The sequence below is a fragment of the Dioscorea cayenensis genome, chromosome 17 (genome assembly GCF_009730915.1).
Source record: "Dioscorea cayenensis subsp. rotundata cultivar TDr96_F1 chromosome 17, TDr96_F1_v2_PseudoChromosome.rev07_lg8_w22 25.fasta, whole genome shotgun sequence".
Lineage (NCBI taxonomy): Eukaryota > Viridiplantae > Streptophyta > Magnoliopsida > Dioscoreales > Dioscoreaceae > Dioscorea > Dioscorea cayenensis.
Window position 1 is genome coordinate 20829650 of NC_052487.1, and position 20915 is coordinate 20850564.

The 20915-nt window shown below is 36.6% G+C and overlaps 4 protein-coding genes across 4 annotated transcripts; 2 read left to right on the top strand and 2 right to left on the bottom strand.

Moving 5' to 3' along the window:
* The first annotated feature begins 7 nt into the window (after positions 1-7).
* Positions 8-5418, top strand: LOC120280319 (heat shock 70 kDa protein 14-like). The gene is made up of 10 exons (XM_039287112.1): positions 8-178; positions 481-1663; positions 1813-2040; positions 2177-2272; positions 2355-2567; positions 3680-3874; positions 3965-4111; positions 4188-4337; positions 4504-4634; positions 4901-5418. The coding sequence occupies exons 2-10, from the start codon at positions 494-496 to the stop codon at positions 5106-5108; spliced, it is 2538 nt and encodes an 845-aa protein (XP_039143046.1). The 5' UTR covers positions 8-178; positions 481-493; the 3' UTR covers positions 5109-5418.
* A 952-nt stretch (positions 5419-6370) lies between these two features.
* LOC120280750 (multiprotein-bridging factor 1c) lies at positions 6371-7016 on the bottom strand. Its single transcript, XM_039287695.1, has one exon. It carries the CDS (start codon positions 6957-6959, stop codon positions 6528-6530), a length of 432 nt encoding a protein of 143 aa, XP_039143629.1. The 5' UTR covers positions 6960-7016; the 3' UTR covers positions 6371-6527.
* A 1103-nt stretch (positions 7017-8119) lies between these two features.
* On the top strand, positions 8120-16873 carry LOC120280818 (DNA mismatch repair protein MSH7). Its single transcript, XM_039287766.1, has 17 exons — positions 8120-8445; positions 9326-10004; positions 10230-10325; positions 10620-10675; positions 10965-11031; positions 11458-11553; positions 12199-12330; positions 12436-12469; positions 12554-12601; positions 12886-13085; positions 13292-13418; positions 13546-13823; positions 14044-14229; positions 14310-14747; positions 14856-14952; positions 15103-15230; positions 15923-16873. The coding sequence occupies exons 1-17, from the start codon at positions 8399-8401 to the stop codon at positions 16433-16435; spliced, it is 3222 nt and encodes a 1073-aa protein (XP_039143700.1). The 5' UTR covers positions 8120-8398; the 3' UTR covers positions 16436-16873.
* A 680-nt stretch (positions 16874-17553) lies between these two features.
* LOC120280284 lies at positions 17554-20077 on the bottom strand. The gene is made up of 3 exons (XM_039287060.1): positions 19969-20077; positions 18814-18865; positions 17554-18304 (listed from the first exon to the last, which is right to left on the bottom strand). The coding sequence occupies exons 1-3, from the start codon at positions 20057-20059 to the stop codon at positions 18148-18150; spliced, it is 300 nt and encodes a 99-aa protein (XP_039142994.1). The 5' UTR covers positions 20060-20077; the 3' UTR covers positions 17554-18147.
* Positions 20078-20915: the final 838 nt, after the last annotated feature.

A 20915-nucleotide genomic window follows, 5' to 3' on the forward strand; every position in this document is an offset into this window, starting at 1 on the left:
ATTTTTAGTCTCCAACTCCGACTCCTCCCGGATTCGATGCTTCTAGAAAAAGCGACGCCCTTTGTTGTAGTCCTTTAAACTCCACCGCCTCCTCTTCCTCTTCTCCCCTTCTCTCTTTGTCGTCGGAGCGAGAGAGAAACGTCGCACCCTTGTTGATCCCTTGCGGCTTCCCTCAAAGGTGTTTCTCAAACCCTAATTCTTTGCTTTTCCTTCAGATCCGTTGTCATTTTTTTTTTTCCATCAGGAATCATGGATTTTTTTTTTATTTGAATAGATTCATGTGTTTGATTTGTAAACTGGTTTATGTAAACCCTAGATCTTGATTTTTTAGTGATTTTGTTGGGATTATTGGTTGAAAACCCTAATTTGATGTGTAGATCTATGTTGATCGTGATTTTTGGTGATGGTTTGATTGTTTTAGATCGGTGGGAGGAGCAAAGACTAAGTTTTGTTTTTATTTTTATTTTTAATTTTTTGTAGATTTATTGAAAAGATGAGCGTTGTGGGGTTCGATCTTGGGAATGAGAGCTGCATTGTTGCTGTGGCGCGGCAGCGGGGTATTGATGTTGTTCTTAATGATGAGTCTAAGCGTGAGACCCCTGCCATCGTGTGCTTTGGTGAGAAGCAGAGGTTTATTGGTACATCGGGGGCGTCCTCGTCGCTGATGAACCCTAAGAACTCTGTGTCTCAGATCAAGCGGCTTGTTGGGCGGAAGTTTTCTGATCCTGAGCTCCAGCGTGATCTTCAGTCACTGCCTTATTTGGTGACTGAAGGTCCAGATGGGTTCCCGTTGATCCATGCGAGGTATCTTGGCGAGCAGAGGGCTTTCACTCCTACCCAAGTGCTTGCGATGGTTCTTTCGAACCTGAAAGGGATAGCTGAGAGCAATCTTAATGCTGCAGTTGTGGATTGCTGCATTGGTATCCCAGTGTATTTCACTGATCTCCAGAGGAGAGCCGTTGTTGATGCTGCCACTATTGCTGGGTTGCATCCTTTGCGGTTGTTCCATGAGACAACTGCAACAGCTTTGGCATATGGTATATATAAGACAGACCTGCCTGAGAATGACCAGCTCAATGTTGCATTTGTTGATGTCGGCCATGCAAGCATGCAGGTCTGTATTGCGGGGTTCAAGAAAGGGCAGTTAAAAATTTTGTCGCATGCGTATGATCGGTCTCTTGGCGGGAGGGATTTTGATGATGCTCTTTTCAAGCACTTTGCGGCTAAGTTCAGGGACGAATACAAGATTGACGTGTATCAGAATGCTCGTGCATGCCTCAGGTTACGTGCTGCGTGTGAGAAATTAAAAAAGATGCTGAGTGCGAATCCTGAGGGACCACTGCACATTGAATGCTTGATGGATGAGAAGGATGTTAAGGGTTTCATTAAGAGGGATGAGTTTGAGCAGATCAGTATGCCGATACTGGAGCGGGTGAAAGCCCCATTAGAGAAGGCACTTCTGGATGCTGGGTTAACTGTGGAAAACATCCACTCAGTTGAGGTTGTTGGATCAGGCTCCCGGGTGCCAGCAATTATCAGGATATTGACAGAGTTCTTTAGCAAAGAGCCTAGACGCACTATGAATGCAAGTGAGTGTGTTGCCCGTGGCTGTGCCCTTCAGTGTGCTATTCTCAGCCCTACATTCAAAGTGCGCGAGTTTCAGGTATGGTTCTTTGCATGTCTTATTTATGAGGGGAATAACTCAGTTACAGCTTATCATTCATTAGGAAAATTTATCTGTGCATATGTTCATTAAATCTGCTGCTGTTGGTTTATGATGAGGCTGATGTTTGCCTTCTTTTGGGTTCGAAGGTTCATGAGAATTTCCCTTTCCCAATTGCCTTGTCTTGGAAAGGAGCTGCCCCTGACGCACAAAATGACGCTCCAGATCAGCATCAAAATACTGTTGTATTTCCCAAAGGAAACCAAATTCCCAGTATTAAAGCTTTGACATTTTTTAGATCTAGCACATTCTCAGTTGATGTTATGTACACTGATGTGGCTGATCAGCAAATACCAGCGAAGATCAGCACATATACAGTAAGTAATCATATGATGCTATTTCCGCTTTTCTTAAAGATATTGTTGCATTTTTATAACTATATGATTTAGAATTTACAAAATTGATGTTATTTTTTTTCTCTTTTATGTGGTTATCATGCTAACTATCAAACAGATTGGTCCTTTTCAATCCACCAAAGGTGAACGTGCTAAATTGAAAGTTAAAGTCCGTTTGAATCTGCACGGAATTGTTTCTGTTGAGTCAGCAACTGTAAGTTGTTGAAAAGCTACATGAGGTTTATCTCCCTTTTATTGGGTTATATTGGTATCTTCAAATTATTTCTGTTCTGTAGATGCTAGAGGAGGAAGAAGTTGAAATACCAGTATCAGCTACGAAAGAGCCACCGAAAGAAGATACTAAGATGGATGCAGATGATACCTCTACTGGGGAAACAGATGCGAATATGCAGGATTCTAAACCTCCAGCTGATGGTTCTGGTGTTGGGTCCGAAAATGGAGCAACTGATTCAGCTGACAAGCCTGTGCAGATGGAGACAGATGCCAAGGTGTGTTAACCTTAAGTTCTGTCTGGATAAATGATGCTGATTACTATATTCTGCATAATAATTTGTCAACTAAACATGAAACTTTGAATTTCTAATTGTGTGCTTTTTATTCATGAAAGAAACTTGCTTTTGTCCTTATTCCACATTATTAATTTCTCAGAGAAAGTTGATCAAACAAGTGTATCTCACTATCTTGTAAATTCGTAAGCTATTATTTACAACTACATTAACTAAATCCATCCTTGAATAGGAAGATTCTCGAACTTGTTGCCCGGTAGCCAATGTTGATTATGTTTTTCCATAGTATGTGCTATAACTTACACCTTAGGAGATCATTGTTGTCTGCTCAAAAGGGTAGAAAAAGGTCTTTTACCATTTTACACTTAGATTTGTAGTTGGGCGACACTTATTCAGAAGAAGCTTCTTAGTTTGAAGCACCGGTGGTCCTTCCTTTCTTTATTTATAAAGGATCTAGGATAATTTTGGTGCTCTGTATATCTTGTGTAATTATAATCATGATGGTGTAAAATTTTTAAGTTACACCATGTAGATAGAGGACGTTGATGTCGGGTTGTCATAATAAATCATGACCTGGAAAATGCTCAACTGGCATTAAGCTTGTCATGTGAGCAGAAAAATTCGGGAGCTTTCATGTTTATGGATCTTTTTAAAATTATTATTATATATTATTTTTGGTATCAAGCTTGTCTTTTGAAGTAGAAAATTCAAGGGTTTTTTTCTTTATTGTAATTTCCATTTGACTGGCTTTCTTATTTTACTTCCCTGGGGTTCAAAGGAAACCATTTATTACATGTATATGAGCATATTCTCTATGTTAAAAATCATCTTCTCCGATGGCTTTATGCAGTGGGAACCTATTGTCTTCTTTTTTATGCTTATTTCTTGTTTGGATTCGATATTTCCAGCAGTTGCTTCTTCAGCAAGATACTTACTGCTGGCTTGCGATTGCATTTTTATTCTTACATGTACTAGAGATTGTTTTCCATAAATGGAGAAAAGTGTTTTTTTTTTTTTAAATTTGGAAAGTGTATCATGGCATATTAATATCAGTAACGGACATGAAGCTGTTTGTTTGGTGAATATTTCCGCAGGCTGAGGTTTCCAAAAAGAAGGTTAAGAAAACCAATGTTTCAGTATCTGAGATAGTGTACGGAGGAATGGCAGCTACAGATTTGCAGAAGGCGGTGGAGAAGGAGTTCGAGATGGCTCTCCAAGATAGAGTTATGGAAGAAACCAAAGACAAGAAGAATGCTGTGGAGGCATATGTTTATGATATGCGAAACAAGGCAATACTCTTGGCCTTAGAGAAGTGTAGTACAATATTGCTGATGTTGTTCTGTACAACCTGACAATTCTGTTGTTTAATTTCTGGACAGCTTCACGACAAGTATCAGGATTTTGTGCAAGAAGCAGAAAAAGAAGCTTTCGCTACTAAGCTGCAGGAGGTTGAGGATTGGCTCTATGAAGATGGCGAGGATGAAACAAAGGGTGTTTATATTGCGAAGCTTGATGAGTTGAAGAAGGTATGGTATTGTATTCTCTTGTCATTCATTGGCAAACAAGAACCTGGATTTATTTCAACACTGTTTCTTGATGCAGCAAGGTGATCCTATTGAAGAGCGTTACAAGGAGTATACTGAGAGAGGGCCTACTACTGAGCAACTTGCTTACTGCTTCAATAGTTACAGAGAGGCAGCTCTATCTAAAGATCCAAAATTCGACCACATTGAAGTTGCTGAAAAGCAGAAGGTAAGAAGTGGCGCAAATTTGAATATTCTTTGCTTGCACTCACACTGACGATTTTCGATTGTTATCAATCATGAGAATGATACATACAGTAAAGAATTGTTAAACTTATGATGCTCTTGTTCCTGTTTCATTGTTCTCCATTGTGTTACCGTGTATCAATTTGCAGGTTATTAACGAGTGTTCTGAGGCAGAAGCATGGCTGAGAGAGAAAAAGCAGCAGCAGGATGCGTTGCCTAAATTTGCTGCACCTGTTCTTCTTTCAGCTGATATAAAGAGAAAGGCAGAAGCATTGGATAGGTATTGCAATTTTTCTTTTCAAACCCTGTTGTGTTCATAGTACCTTGTATTTACTTTTTAATGTTATCAATCAGTTCATCCTATACTATTCAGAAAATTTTTGGAGTTTGAAAGATCCACTTTTTCCTTGTCAAGATATCCTTCCTTCTCCTGCATTGCCTCCATTTGACAATTTTGTTATTCTAATCTACTGGGCATATGGTTCTAGTGTCTGGTTTGTGATACCTTTATGTGCTATATAAATTACTGAAAGTCTTGTTTTACAGGTTTTGCAGGCCGATAATGACAAAGCCAAAGCCAGCTCCTGCTAAGCCACAGACTCCACCGCCACCAGCAGCAGCAGAGACGCAAGCAAACGAACCACCTGTTGTTGACGAACAAATGGGAGAACAGACAACGGACGCTCCTGCACCAGCAGCTCCAACTGAACCAATGGAGACTGACAAACCCGACGGTGGAAATCCATCAGCATAAAGATGGACATTTGCTAGTCAATTTCATCTTTGCTCTACAGAAGGTTATCGGCTTCCAAGTCCTGGCTGCTATTTAGTGATTTTATTATGTCTTCTCCAGTAATCTGGTTTTTTGAAATGGGGTTTACAGGGAGAACATGCACACCTTTCTCTTACTCATTTGTTCTCAAATTTTGTTTGGAGATATTCTTAATACATTGTCTGCTGGATTCTGCCCTTGCTTGTTTGATTGATTTTCTCTGTTTTCTTTGTATTATTTGAACCTAGAAAGTTTAGTAGGATTACAGTCATCACTCCCTTTTTTTATAATATTTTCTTTTTCTCCTTGTGTTGATCTCTGAAATGTTTCATTGCGTTTAGAGAGAATTGAATGTATTACTGAATAAGAATGGTCTATTTTTGTAGATATAATATAGGCTGTGTATTTTTCAATCAGAATAATATAATTATATGTATGCTCTGGATGATTTTAAAATCTTACTTCTAGACGAATTTTTTTATTTTTAATAATTGTATATATTTTTATATATTGTAACTATGGTATTTTGAAAGACAGATTTAACTTATTTTTACTTAATAAAAACATCCTAAAATGGCAGGACAAATTACTGTTGAATGTTCAACAAATTGTCAGGGTTACTGATTTAGAACTAATCACTCACAAGTCACAACCAAATGGTTGTGGATCTATGCAATTGTAACCCAAGGGTTGCATCATGTTCATAATTTTTATCCCATGCTTGCTTATTAAACAAAGTTACCTTGTTGCATACAGTTCTGAATATGTTCAGGATGCTAATTTTACCTTCATCGGCAAGAGTTACCTATGTCATTGTTTTAATTAGTTTCACAACTCTTGATTTTAAAAAATGTGATAAAACCTTTAAAATTTTAAATTTTATTGTGAAATTTACCCCCAAACTTACTCAAATAAATAATATTATATATATACATACACATACATGAGAAAAAGGAGTATGCGGATGTCCATAGATCTCCGCTAATAAAAATAATGTCCCAGAGAGAGACAAAAAAATAACAAATAAATTATCTTGCATTTTTTTTTAATTTTTTTAAATCTAATAAAAATTAAATTTGATAATTTAATCCATTCAATTACTATACAACTATAATTTGACAGTTCAAATTAAAATACTACAAAATTTTATAATTTATAAATACCATAATTTGACAGATCAAAATACAACAAATATTACATATCCTATTTTTTCACTATAATACTATTTTTCATCTACGGAATGATAATCAAAACAAGAGAGGCCATTTCCTTTTAAAATGAAGGTGGGCAAGCAATTCCCAAGCCAAAAAAAAGCAGTGATTTATCTACAAAAAAAGCCACAAAACCTCACACTATTCATCAACCATTTACCAAAACATCAACAACTCACAACATCGTTTCTCACTTGATCTTTCCCCTGAGCTTCACCCCAAGCACTCTCTCCATCTTCGCAAGCACGGCCTGATTCGGCACCGCCTTCCCACTCTCATACTCCTGCACCACCTCTGCCCTCTCATTGATCAGCTTCCCCAGCTCCACCTGGCTCATCTTCTTCCCCAACCTCGCCTTCTGGATCGCACTCCTCACTTCCAACCCCACCTTCTCGAACCCCTCCGGCTCCGTCTGCTCATCCAGCTTCCTCGCGTACACCACCGTCCCCGCCTTCTTGTTCGATCCGGCATCGTGCTTCTTCACCGTCTCCACTATCGCCCCGGTGCGCAGCGCCTGGTTCACGGCTTTGGGATTCTTGAGATCACCGCTCTTCGGCTTGCGCTTGCTCAGCACCACGGGCTCCCAGTCTTGGGCTATGCTTCCTGCGAATCGGCTCGGCATTGCTTCTTCTCCAACGAAAACCTCTATCTTTGGTGATTTGGGAATGGGGGAAGGCAATGGTATTTACTATAGAGAGAGAACTCGAGAAGGTTCCAGTGCTGTGGTGCTTTTGATCTCCACCTCGCTGCTTATTAAATTCCAGAAGGTTCTCGTAGACACTAGTCCCAGAGAAAAACATGGGGCGCCATTGTTTTGAGCCATTTTATGTATAAATATCATTTTTTTAATTGAGAAAAAAATAATAATTTTAGGGGGAAAAAAATGGGAATTTTACAAATTTTTTTATCTTAAAACAATAACTATCAGTTCAAAAATGTACTAATTATAATGACGAGGGATTCTATGAAACGAGCTCCAACCAATTAAAATTTGTAACATCATCTTTTTGCTTTAAAATTTTAAACGATTTCTAAGTCTTCGGGGCGCGGTTTTTCTCTTCTTATTTGTAAGAGAATCTTTGGGGCACGATTTTTCTCTTCTTATTTGTGAGTTTCGTTTCGTTTCTTGTTTTTATAATCATTTATCTTCGTATTATTTTATAAAATTCTAGTTTTGATTATCTCCCAATTATTCTATGGGGCGCCTTTGATTTGAACCGTTTTATGTATAAATATTATTTTTTAATTGAGAAAAAAAATAATTTTAGGGGAAAAAACATGAGAATTTTATAAATTTTTTTATACAAAAGCAATAATTATCACGGGACAGATGTATTAATTACAATGATTTAATGACTTTCATTCGATGTAAACGCATTAAAAAGAGAGATACATCATTTCTAGAGATCTATTTTATTCTAGTAAATAATATCTCAGCTTAAAAGTTAAAACATCAATATGCTGCAATACAGTATTTCGGTGCAGGAATTCTGCATGCACTGATTTATAACAAACACTAGGCTAACCAGAATTTGTTTTTTTACATTATTTTTAACACAAAATTATTATTATGTTTATAATTTTCAAATTATCTTATCATATATATATATATATATATATATTTTTAAAATTAGGAGCAATGAACCAAAATCAACAAAGAATTCCAAACAAGCCATTCCTCGTCTTGAGATCAGATTTGTTTTGAAAATTTTCAATTTTGCCGCCAAAAACCGCCAAAACCCTCGTCCCTTCGCCGTTGTGCCGGGTTATATATAAACTCAAACCCTCAAAAACCCCATCCCATTCTCTCTTTCGCGGGGAGATGCAGCGCCAGAGATCCATACTGAGCTTCCTCCAAAGGCCCTCTCCGGATCTCCATGGCGGCAAAGGAGGAGCAGCAGAGAAGCGCTTTGCCAGGGCGGTTTTCCTGCCAAGGAGCTCTTTCCGGAGGTCAGAGGAACGGATACCCCGCCGGAGAAGCTCCGGAGGCCGTTCATCTTGGGTGGAGATCAGGCACCGGCCGCCGATGGTAGCCGTCAACCTCGATCAATTGATAGCATTATGCACAAGTTCTCCCGGGAAGATCGATCACGAATCTCTGATATGGGGTATGGCCTTTTTGCCGTGTCTAGGGTTTCGGTTTTTCTTATCTGAATCTATATTTTCAAATCAATGCTAGATTATGATAGAATTGGTACAGTTATTGCGAGATCCGTCTAGCATATTGACGAGATTTGAAAATTTAGGGTTTATTTTTGGTTGATTGGCTCATGGGTCTACATATAGAAATTCATAGACGAGAGATCCTGTTAGTGTTTAGTGTGAGAGGAATGAGATTGTTATAGCTTTCATGTTATTTTATGCTTATTCACGGATTGGTTTAGATGTGCTTTATTTTAATTTGGGGTAGAATAATCCTACCGGAATTCCTCAGGATTGCCTGAATATCAATTAATTTAGAGGATATCGTACAATTTTAATCACCTCTTAGTTTCATGTATATGAGGCTTTCATGCTTTCCAAGGACTCTTATCATTGATTTTCTAAATGTCAACTATGTTCTGAGTCCAAACTGGTTCTGACCAAACTTCTTCACATCTGATGCATTCAACTTAAACATGATTACAGTTCTATTTATGTAGAACTTGTTCTGCTCACAACTAGATATACTGTGGCTTTAAAGGCATGATATCTGATCACCATATAGGTATTTCAGTGCCTTTTTGATAATTGGCTGTTCTGGTTTTTATTCTGGTATTGTTTGACTTCAATATTGCTGAAAGTTTCCCTGGATAAAAAAAGTAAGGCAGAGAACTTGAGGGTGGAGCAATATGTGAAACTGCTAGGTTAAATAAATTTCTTTTTACACCCACTCTCTGAAAGTGCGTTATATTTGTAAAATTGTTGTGTCTGCACATACATATTTTATCTAACTAAGCACATAAATAAACTACTAAAGTTTTTTTTTTTATCTTGGCCAATATGTAGGAACCTGGATGAAAGTGATTCTGCCACTTTACATACTAGATCAAACAATGGAAAACGGGAAAATTTGACCTCTAATCCTCAAGTACCTTGTGACCCAATGCTTATTGAACACATCAGAAGTGACTTTCTACTTCAAGAAATGGAATCAGATATTCCTGGCCCAGAAACCCCAGTTATGAGGCCATTGTTTCCTCGTTTGAAGCGGATACATGAGGAACCTTGCCATTTGGAGTGTATTAGTGATTCTCCTCCTTTGAGCTCTAGTAAAAGGGTAAAATCAATTCTTGATGAAGGGCTTGGAAAAGGGACTCATGTCAACATTGTGGACCTCCAAGGCAACAGGTCAAAATTGATCACCACTTCCTCTGCAAATCCTGTTGACAGTCATTGTAATCGTGATTCTCTCATCTTGAGCTCTCAGAAAAGGTTGAAGGCATCTGGAAATTTGGGTACAGGAAAAGAAACCTCAGCTGACGTATCTGAGGCTGTAAACAGTAAGTTTGAATGGCTCAACCCTTCCTCTATTAGAGATGCAAATAGAAGACGGCCGAATGACCCACTCTTTGACAAAAGAACCTTGTACATACCACCTGATGAAATGAAGAAAATGTCAGCATCTCAAAAACAGTATTGGACTGTGAAATGCCAATATATGGATATTGTCCTCTTCTTTAAAGTTGTGAGTTCCACATCCTATTACGTTACACATTATCACTATCTTAAATTCTTAATGCTTTTGTTGTTTTATCTCTTCTTGCGCATTTAGTTGTATAAACTGCCACTTAGCTGTTTCTTGTGTGACAGGACCTGTGGTGAAAACTTTGCTCTTCTATGATATATTTATCATGTTATTCTGTGATTGTTAAACTCAATTTATTGGCATACCAACATGTTCTTTTATCAGGGAAAATTTTATGAACTGTATGAGCTTGATGCTGAGATTGGTCAGAAAGAGCTTGACTGGAAAATGACAGTTAGTGGTGTTGGGAAATGCAGACAGGTGACCTCACATCCCTATGTCATAATATCTTGCCGTTTTGGTTTTTGCCCAAGGGTAATATATTGCTGCTTTGTTTTGATTGCTTCATTCTGGAACTGAGGAGAATTATTATTGAGGACTTATGTCATTTTAACATGGTTATATGATAGCTTTGGTCACTAAAAATGTTTGTTTGCTGCCTTTGTTCAATATGTTCAAAATTTGCAATTTAAGTAGCATGCTATGTGGCTTTTAGGTATATATTATCATCTAAGACCAATACAATATTTCTCAATGTTCTGTGCCCTATATCAGGTTGGTATTTCTGAAGCTGGTATTGATGATGCTGTTGGAAAGCTCACGGCTAGAGGGTAAGGGTGTTCTTTGGGTTGTTATCTATTTTTAGTTTGCGGCACTGGTTTGAGCTCCACTGCAGATAAAGATGCCATAAAGAGTCTTTTGGGGTCTTAATTTAGATTTATCTGTCTGAAAACACAATGCTTTCTACCTATTTAATTTTGAATTGCATTGTGGTGTCTTGATGTTTCTGGAATCAAATTAGCAGTTGTGATGAACCACTTGTATCCTTTTCTCCACATCAGTATATATTGATCCCCTTGTATATGATTATTCATTATTACTTGTGCCATTTAAAAAAAGGTATAAAGTTGGACGAATGGAACAGCTTGAGACTTCAGAACAAGCCAAAGCTAGAGGAGCCTCTTCCGTGAGTATTCATGGTCTTCTAATTTCCTTCTTTTCATTCTTTACTCATCAAATTACTACGGTTTTACATTTACCCAAATAGGAAGAAATAGAGCAAAACATTCATAAAAACCGTCATTATAATCATATCCCTCCACATATGCTTTTTTCTTAATAGGTGGTTATTAGTTGTCGATTCAAATACAGTACTATCTTTTCTATTTTTACTCTTAAATGCACACTTCCTTCATGCTTAGGATCTTCTTCTTGTTCCCTGTTTTACTTATTTCCGAGAAATTTAATGGCTTTGAAGATGGTTATCAGCAGATGATTTACTATAATTCTTGGTCTTTGTTTCTCTCACTGCCTTTGCTTTTGAGTGCCTATTGATGAGTTGGTTCAGTTCTTATATCAACTTCATGCCTTGTCCAATCTTAACATTTGTCAGGTTATTCAAAGAAAACTCGTTCATGTATCCACTCCATCAACTGTAACTGATGGCAGTGTGGGGCCGGATGCTGTGCACCTTCTTGCAATTAAAGAGGTAATATTTTAAGCTTTGGGGTTACTTCAAATGTACCAATGTGTTTCTGTTGCATCTTATATGATTTTGAACTAACCCAAGCCTACTTTCTTGCATCCTTTACTGAGCAGATTGTGCTGTTTTAGTTATACTTGTCTTGGTTTCATGACATAGTTTTTTTTCTTCTTGAAATGAAAAACGTGCTTATTAAATTAGTTCTTATGGCTTGAATGCAATGCATTCTTTTTTAAATGTTTACTACCAAAACCTGCCATCCTGAATCTTGTTCCAATGAAAATATGACCGGTTAGTGTTTCATTTCATTTCAATCCTTCTGTTGTTCCCAAGATGTAAGAAATTTGGTGGTGTTACCATGGTGGGTTTGCCTATTGAGCTTTAAATTTTATTCAATTGTGTCATATGTAGTGATAAAAATATAGTTTAATTTTGAGCAATTAATTATCTTTCGTTTTTCCATCTTATAAGAAAGATCTATGTGCTTGTGCTGTGAATGGTTTGAAACATCCTTGGACAATGCTATGGTTTCCCACAGATTCTTTTCCTATTTGTCCTTTAAGGCATCTACTATATGTGCTCTATTGAGAGGATTCTTTTCTGCTAGCTTTCTTTCACTTCTTTTGCTTATTAGCTTCATTGGAAATTCAGGGAAACGGCAGGATGGAGAATGGCTCTATCATATATGCTTTTGCTTTTCTAGATTATGCAGCTTTGAAGGTTTGGGTGGGCTCTTTATGTGATGATGCTTCTTGTGCTGCTTTGGGAGCTTTGGTGATGCAGGTAACATAGATATACATACATACATACATACATACATACATACATATATATATATATATCCTAGTTGCTTGTAATCTCTATTTGCTGACAATTATACTTTTCTAGGTTTCTCCCAGGGAGATCATTTACGAATGTGAAGGTTGTAGCTTTTGCTTTAACTCTCAGGGACTTAAAGTGAAATTGTCTGATTAATCCTTGAATTTGTTGACTTTGACCATCTCAGGGCTCTCCAAAGAAACACTCAAGGCACTGACGAAGTATGCTTCTGCAGGTGAATGGGGAATCTAAAATCTTGCATTTTCCTGAATTAAGTTTTGAAAGCTAGTCTGTGTCATCTTTTTGAGGATTTCCCCCATTCTGCTGCATCTAATATATGGCTGTTTCAAACTTTTGATGAAGAAGCAGCTGAGATGTCACTGATAAAGATATCTCCACTATTAGGAATGATGAATATCACTTAATATGGACTGTAGCAATCTAACTGTTGTGTCATGTTTCAAAAGTGGTTATTAGATTTTTTTTTTTTCTTTTAATGAGATGCTTGTTCCTGTGCAGGTTCCACTAGGACACAGCTAACACCAGTGACGCTGGGGCCAGAATTCTTGGATGCCTCTTCAGTTAGGAAGTCTATACATTCCAAAGGATTTTTTAAGGGTTCTTCAAAACCCTGGTCTTCAGCATTTGATTTTACAGCTGACCCAGATCTCGTCTTATGTGCTCTTGGTGGGCTTCTTGGTCACATGTGCAGGATGATGGTAAGGTGCCAAGAGTCCATGTCATGTTAAATTCTCCTCTGAACACAAGGATTTTTAGTGTTCATCTTTCATGATCCATTAGTCATTACAGTGCTCCTATATCTAGTTTCTTCATTTTGATGATGTTCCTTCTAGGTATCTTCTAATATTATTGCCATTTAAATCTAATTTATATGGTTCTAATGCTTGAATTTCTTTCTGATCAGCTGGGTGATGCATTACGTAATGGGGAAATTTTATCCTATCATGTGTATAAAAGTTGCCTTAGGATGGATGGACAAACTCTTGTTAATCTTGAAATCTTTGGAAATAATGCTGATGGTGGTCCATCCGGTAATAATCAAACTTCTCCCTTTCTTGCGTGCACAGGATAACACTTTGTCCATTAATTTATGTCTTCTGCCATTATTTAATTATAGCTTTTCTATATTCTCCCTGATCAGGTTTCTGTTAAATTCAGGGACATTGTTCAAGTATCTAGATCACTGCACCACATCATCTGGCAAGAGGCTACTGAAAAGGTGGATTTGTCATCCTCTTAAAGACATTGAAGACATCAATGACAGACTTAATGTTGTCGAGGGCTTGATAAAGAATTCAGGCATAAGCTCTATCATTTCTGAGTATTTGCGCAGGCTTCCAGATATTGAAAGACTGTTAGGCCGTGTCAAGGCTAGTATAGGCGCATCTTCTACACTTTTGTTGCCTTTCATAGGAGAAAAACTATTGAAACAACAGGTATTTCTCTGTCTTGCATTTTACATCAAGTATCTGCTATACTTCTTTGATTTAACTAATAAATTCTTTATCACAGGAATAAACAAATATGCGTCTATAATCTGTTGATTCTAGTTCAGCTCTAGAAACTCTAGCTAGATGCTAAATTTTCGTGACAAAAAGAATCTAATGAAGCTTTTGTTTGGCTCCTGACTAAAAGATGTTCTTTTGCTGCTGGCAGATCAAAACATTCGGTTCTCTTATCCGTGGCCTCCGAGTGGGCATAGATTTGCTGTTAATCTTACAGAGAGAGGATCATGGAATCTTATCTCTACCCAAATTTGCAAGCGTTCCAACTTTAAATGAGCTTGATGATCTACTAAATCAATTTGAAGCAGCAATGGAAGATGACTTCCCTAATTACCAGGTTACCACTACCGATGTACCTATAATTCATCATTGTTTTGAATGAAACGGCCAAGATATTGATCAACGTCTATTTCACAGGACCATAACATAAAAGAATCAGATGTCAAAACACTAGCTGTTCTTGTTGAGCTTTTCTCAGTCAGAGTGACTGACTGGTCTCAAGTCATTCATGCACTCAATTGTGTTGATGTTCTACAATCATTTGCAACAATTGCTACTGTTTCATGTGGGACTACCTGCAGACCTATTTTTCATCCAACTAAAACCAGCTCAAAGGCTTCATCAAACCGAGGAGGTGATGGAGGAGAAGGTTCTCCAGTGCTACATATGAAGGGACTATGGCACCCTTATGCTATTGGAGAGAATGGTAACAGTACTGTTCCCAATGATGTATGCCTGGGTGAGGACAAAGACTCTGGGACTTCCTATCCTTGTTCATTGTTGTTAACAGGACCAAATATGGGTGGAAAATCAACACTATTACGCGCCACATGTCTGGCGGTAATACTTGCCCAGGTTTGTAGACCATGTTATTTTTGCGTTCGTCTTCATTTGTTTATTTATTGTTACATATTGTTAATGTCTGCTGAATGAATGGACATATATTGATGTTTTTGTTTCCAGCTTGGTTGTTATGTACCTTGTGAAACTTGTGTGCTCTCACCTGCTGATATTATCTTTACGCGACTTGGGGCAACTGATCGAATCATGTCAGGCGAGAGTGAGTACTGTCATTCTTTTTTTTCCTTCTTCTTGGTTAATGTTTGAAGTTGAAGATATAATTAATTGCATTGTTTTTCCTCTCTTAAGTGGCTTTAGAACACTCATTTGCCCTCATTTAACTGTTATGATATGATGCGGTTCTTTTCAGGTACCTTTTTTGTTGAATGTTCTGAAACTGCATCCGTTCTTCAAAATGCCACTTGTGACTCTATTGTGCTACTTGACGAACTTGGTAGGGGAACAAGCACCTTTGATGGATATGCAATTGCCTATGCTGTAAGTGCTCATTTTCCATGCTAATAATATTCGTTTGCTAGGTACATGTGTATGTATCCATGCATGTAGGATATATGCATTTCATTAATTTGGTTCATTTCTGAATGCTTAATTAACTGTACTTAAATTATTTAAGTTATAAATTATGAACCAAAAATTTTCATTATTAAATAAATGAACAAATAAGCAAACATTTTTCATTTACATTTTAATAATAAAAGTAATAAATGACATGAATATGACATTAAATATTACTCATATTAAATAATAAAAAAAAACATTAATATATTCAAAATTTTGAGTTAGTAAAGACTAATGAGTGAATGTAATACCAACCACCTCACAAAAGTAACTAGTTTATTGTATACTTATGTAAACTCGGGTTAAGTTAATAATTTTAAATTTCAACTTTTGAATAAAATACCCGAACTCTAAGTTTTAGTTAAATAAATAGGGGATAGCTTCGTTAACCGAAGACTTTACAGGCCCCCTTTATTGTTGCTTCTCAGTACCCACCCTTACAAACGGGCCGTCTAGATAAATTGATTGCTCAACTCAAGTAGCTTCCTCTGCAACTAGTAATACGCACGCAGATGTGGTTCTTCTTAAGTGTTCTGAATGGAAGGTTGCATTGCTTCTTTTGTTTAATTATAACTTTATTTTGATCTATGCTTGTGTTATGTTGCTGATAGGTCTTCCGGCATCTAGTGGAGAAGGTAGGCTGCCGTTTGCTTTTCGCCACCCACTACCATCCACTGACGAAAGAGTTTGCTTGTCATCCTCGTGTGAACCTACAGCACATGGCCTGTATGTTAAATATGAAGCCAAACTCCAATGATGGACAGGAAAAGAACCTGGTTTTTCTTTACCGACTAGCGTCAGGGGCTTGTCCTGAGAGCTATGGCTTGCAAGTTGCTCTTATGGCAGGCGTTTCCAGGCCAATTGTTGATGCTGCTTCTGAGGCTGCACAAAGGATGAAAATAATCATAAGCAAAAATTTCAAATCCAGTGAGGGGAGATGTAAGTTCTCCAGCCTCCATGAAGGATGGATGAAGACTCTGTTGGCTCTTTCAAAGACTACTAGTAGTGGCAGTGCTAGTAGTGATGGCTGTTGGGATGAGGATGCCTCTGATACCTTACTCTGTTTATGGCTTGAACTCAAGAATTTCTACTCTAAACGACCCAGAGTGCATGTTGCCATGTAAAACCCCCCTAACTCAACCACTGCATCTCTCTAAGGGGTCTTTTTTTTTAAAAAAAAAGAAAAGAAAAATGTACAGAAGATTTTTACCTGAGAATCAACCCATTATCATCTGCTTTTTTTTGCAGATTTTGATCTAAACCCAAAGTAAGAATATTGGATGTTACTGATTGGTTGATTTTATTTATGTAAATAACCTCTGATTTCCTTTTAATCATCTATGTTTTTCCTGCACGTTGATTACACATGCAAGTATTTCTCCAATAGTAATTTTATAAAACCTTGAAATAATTGATAAAATATGAGGTAAATAAAATTTTTATAAGTCATTACTTTCTCAATAGGAGAACGATAGTTCTATAACTCAAGTGAGACTAAAGGACCAAAAATCAACTTCTTTTAACAACATTGGTTAAAGGTAGTGGTTTATTCACATTCATAAAAAAAAATGTGTATGAATGTGCAAAATGAGCATGAAAATCTAATATAAAATAAAAAATCAATGTTTCCAAGAATTGAGTTTGATACCGAGATTGAGGTTCTAAATCTTTCCTTAAGGATTGATGGTTTGTAGTTCATCTATATTTATAAAAATAATACTTTATATACATGAAAGTGGTTCATCCGTATTTATTAAAAAAACACATGATATTGATATATGTACATACATGTACAACGGCAAACTAGAAAAACACTGATTCCAGGGGTTATTTACGTTTAAAACATGAGAGAATAAAAAGTTCATAAAGTTGACCTAGAGAAACACAATCCCAAGAACACTCATGAACAGGGGGAAAGAAACAACAGAAAAAAGACTACATGGGGCCTATTTTGAAGCATATATATAGTGTTGCGCTGACACACTGAGCTAGCATTATTTAACCTTCATTTAACAATATATATAAAAAAAAAATTCTGGCCAGTCAAAAGAGAAATCATTGAACCCCTTCACTATAGAAGAATGGTAATTCTTTTTTTTTGCTGAGTGAGGTTGAGGGATCAACTTTCCTCTCACAATGGTTGAATTGGGAAACCATCTCAAGAAAACATACACACATATATATATATATATATACAACACAACACCACCACTGTATATTATATATATATATATATATATGGAGGCCAATCAGTAATTCAAAACTAAAGCAAACCCAGAGAAAGATGCAGGAAACCCCAACATAAAAGTAATATGGCAACAGGAAACATTTGAAGAAGAAAATGATAGAAAGCATCTAAATGAAACGTATTTTCCCAGTTTGCGTTCTATAACATCTCAGAAAATGCAGCTTTAATGGTTTCTATATAACTATAGAGTAGTCAAATACATTTATGGACATAGAATATAGATGCAAGCATGAAGATACTTGGATGCTGGGTCTGGTGCAAGGCCTTACTCTAATTACTAGAGCATAGATACATATGCCATTCAGGAAAGAGACAAAACAAATATTCAAAAATCATCTACTGGCCACTACACGTCTTGACTGATCCTCTCTTAGAATAATTCCTAACCAAAGTATATTTCTTCATATTATATCATTACTTACAAAACAATTTTATCAGATCAAACCTGAAAGTAAATTTGGCGAGACAAATGTGAATAGATGCTCAAGTTCAAAAGCCAAAACCAGCTCAAAAATATTCTGATGTTGAAGTAATTATGAAAGCTTTAAAGATCTACCGCATATCCCAGAAATGACTAATGGTATGTTGTTACATGCTCTCACTGCCATTGAGCATCTCTATCACTGCAATTGCGGCTTTCTGGAACTTGTCTTTCTCTTCCTCCAACATTGTATTTTTGACACTGACAAACTCCTTGCATTTCTCCATCTCCTCCATTATCTCACCAGTGCTTTCACTAATTTCACTGTATTGTGCGTGGCATTCAATTTAGAAAAATAACTCTAAAACTTCAATTTGGCACAAAGGGCAAACTAGGCCTTAGCATTATCAGTATTGAAGTCAAGATGAATAGAATCTAAAAATTTTCAATTTAGAAAACTAACTCTAGAACTTCAACTTGACACAAGGGACAAACTAGGCCTTAGCATTCATCAAGGAATTCATTTTACATAAAAATGAAACAGTGTTGAAGCCAAGAAGAATAGAATCTAAAAATTTTCAAGAAACAATCAATTCAAGAAAAAAGGATATCCAACCAAAAATAAATAATGGACAGTCAATTTAGAGAAAATAGACAGCCAAGAAGAAAATGAAATGACAAACTGTCCATTTAGAGAATATAAAGGGATAGCCAACAAAAACAGAGACATACTACTGTTAACTTAGACAACCAAGATTTCCTTCAAGTCTTCAACGAATAATGATAATGTTCGTTGTTCTATGACAATAATGTAAAAACCTCCCTGATCTTACCTTGCCATCTTAAGCATGCTGTGCATCGCTATCTCAACCTGCTGTGACACATCTGTGTGAATATGAGAGAAATCATAAATATAGAGAAGAATTAATTACAAAATCTATCAAGAATGCAAGCAAACAAAATCTAAGAAAGCCAATTACATGATCTTGGTTGATTATAGAAAGCCTAACCTGTAATAATAATGCCACAATGTGATGATCAAATACAGTTATCATTGAGTAGAAATGAGTGAAATCCCATACAAGTGCACCAAATGTTGATTAACACCAAACATCAGTATAATTGGACCTTTAGATTATAGCCCAGTAGATTGTCAAAATGCACAGACTAAGAAAATTGGTTCACATAATAAGCAAGAGAGAAACATAAAAAAAAACACCCTAATACTACCATGAGAAGCTAGGAAAGGACACTCAAACAATCAATTCTGATAATAACATTCCAGGATTCCTCTTATCAAACAATGAAAGGAAATCTAATTTATCAAATCTTGATGAATTTTAACAGGAAATTTCACAATAGAGAAGAGGCATCCTAAAATCGAAGGTTTCCACTTATGAAACAAGATTAGCCATAGGACATCCTTAGATCCGGAACACCTTTCAAATGATAATACAAAAATCTCCAAAAATAAGCAGCCACAAATTGAGTTCCAAGAAAATGATCCACAAGTTAAAGCCGGCAAACGATTCTAGTTGTCCATTCAAAGTCTAAAACCCTATTAATAGCTGCACATTCAAATCATCAAGAATGATAGGAATAACATTAAAAATAACATAATAAACAACAAGATTCACAACGAAACCTAATAACAACACACAAATCCACAGGGGCGATTCTGAGTAACTAATTCTAATGCAAATGCGAGACCATTTCTCATATCTAAGTACCAAAAAAAAACATCAACCATAACAAATCTTGAAGGACCAATCAAACTTTAGAAACCAAAGAAATCTCTCGAAATCTAAGCACAAAACAAGATTAGCAGTACATCCTCGAATCCTCAACCTTAAAAACGGAGATATTCTCATCAAATAGCAATCGCATTCCAAGATATCTAAGAAAACAAACAATAATACATGGAATTCCAATAAACAAAGTAAATCAATGGTTTCCTTGAATCCAGATGAGAGATCTGAGAACCATACCATAGAGCAGAGCTGAGAGCTGGGGATCAACCTCGGAGAGCTCTAGGGTTTCAGATGGCGCTGAGGCGGCGATCATCTCCTTCGACTCCATCGAGAAGAGAAACGAAGAAGAGAAGCAGTGAAGAGTAGAAAGAGTCGGTGACCCAACCCCTATTTATAGTGGCGCGTGAAAGAGGAGGGAAACGCGGTTTGAAATGGGTGCCCATCAACCGTTCATCTTGTGGATGAATGATTTAAATCGGACGGTTGATATTGAGGACAAGCTCTTTCTCCTTTTAAATTACTTTTGTTTTTAATTATCAAATAAATATATATCATATTTTCTTACAAAAATTAATTTTATATTTTAATTAGCAATAATATTTTTATTGATAAACAAATGCTATTGTTCATTCAGTTTTTATAATTTATAAACCATGTGTATTAAAAAAACTAAAAAGTAAATAGAATTACATAAGCCTAGTAAAAAAATAAATGTCACTAAACAGAAACAAATTCATAAGAAGTGGAGAACAAAACATTAAAAGCTGCAAGTAACACCACACATAAAAACTACAACAAAACAGGAAAGAGATAAACGGTAGTCTTTTTTTTCAAAAAAAATTAAATAAAAATTTGTATATAACTGTTTATGTGGAAATTGCCAAAAAAACCCTACAACTTTGCCAAATTGCCAAACAAACCCCCATAGTTTGAATACCCAAAAACCCCTTCCTTTTCAACTCCATGATTTTTGAAACCCCCAAAAAGTGAATGTGACATTAAATGGAGTGTATTTAAAATTTTATGGACGAAAATGCCCTTGCACGGGAAGTCGTGATTTGCACCCATTTCGCGGTGTGAGAGGAAGTGGGTGGGTTTTTTCTTGAGCATTACAGTTTGCTTGTCTTCTCTCAACTCGCGACTCCAGCTCAACTCGCGTCTCCAGCTCTTCTCTTCCCACAGGC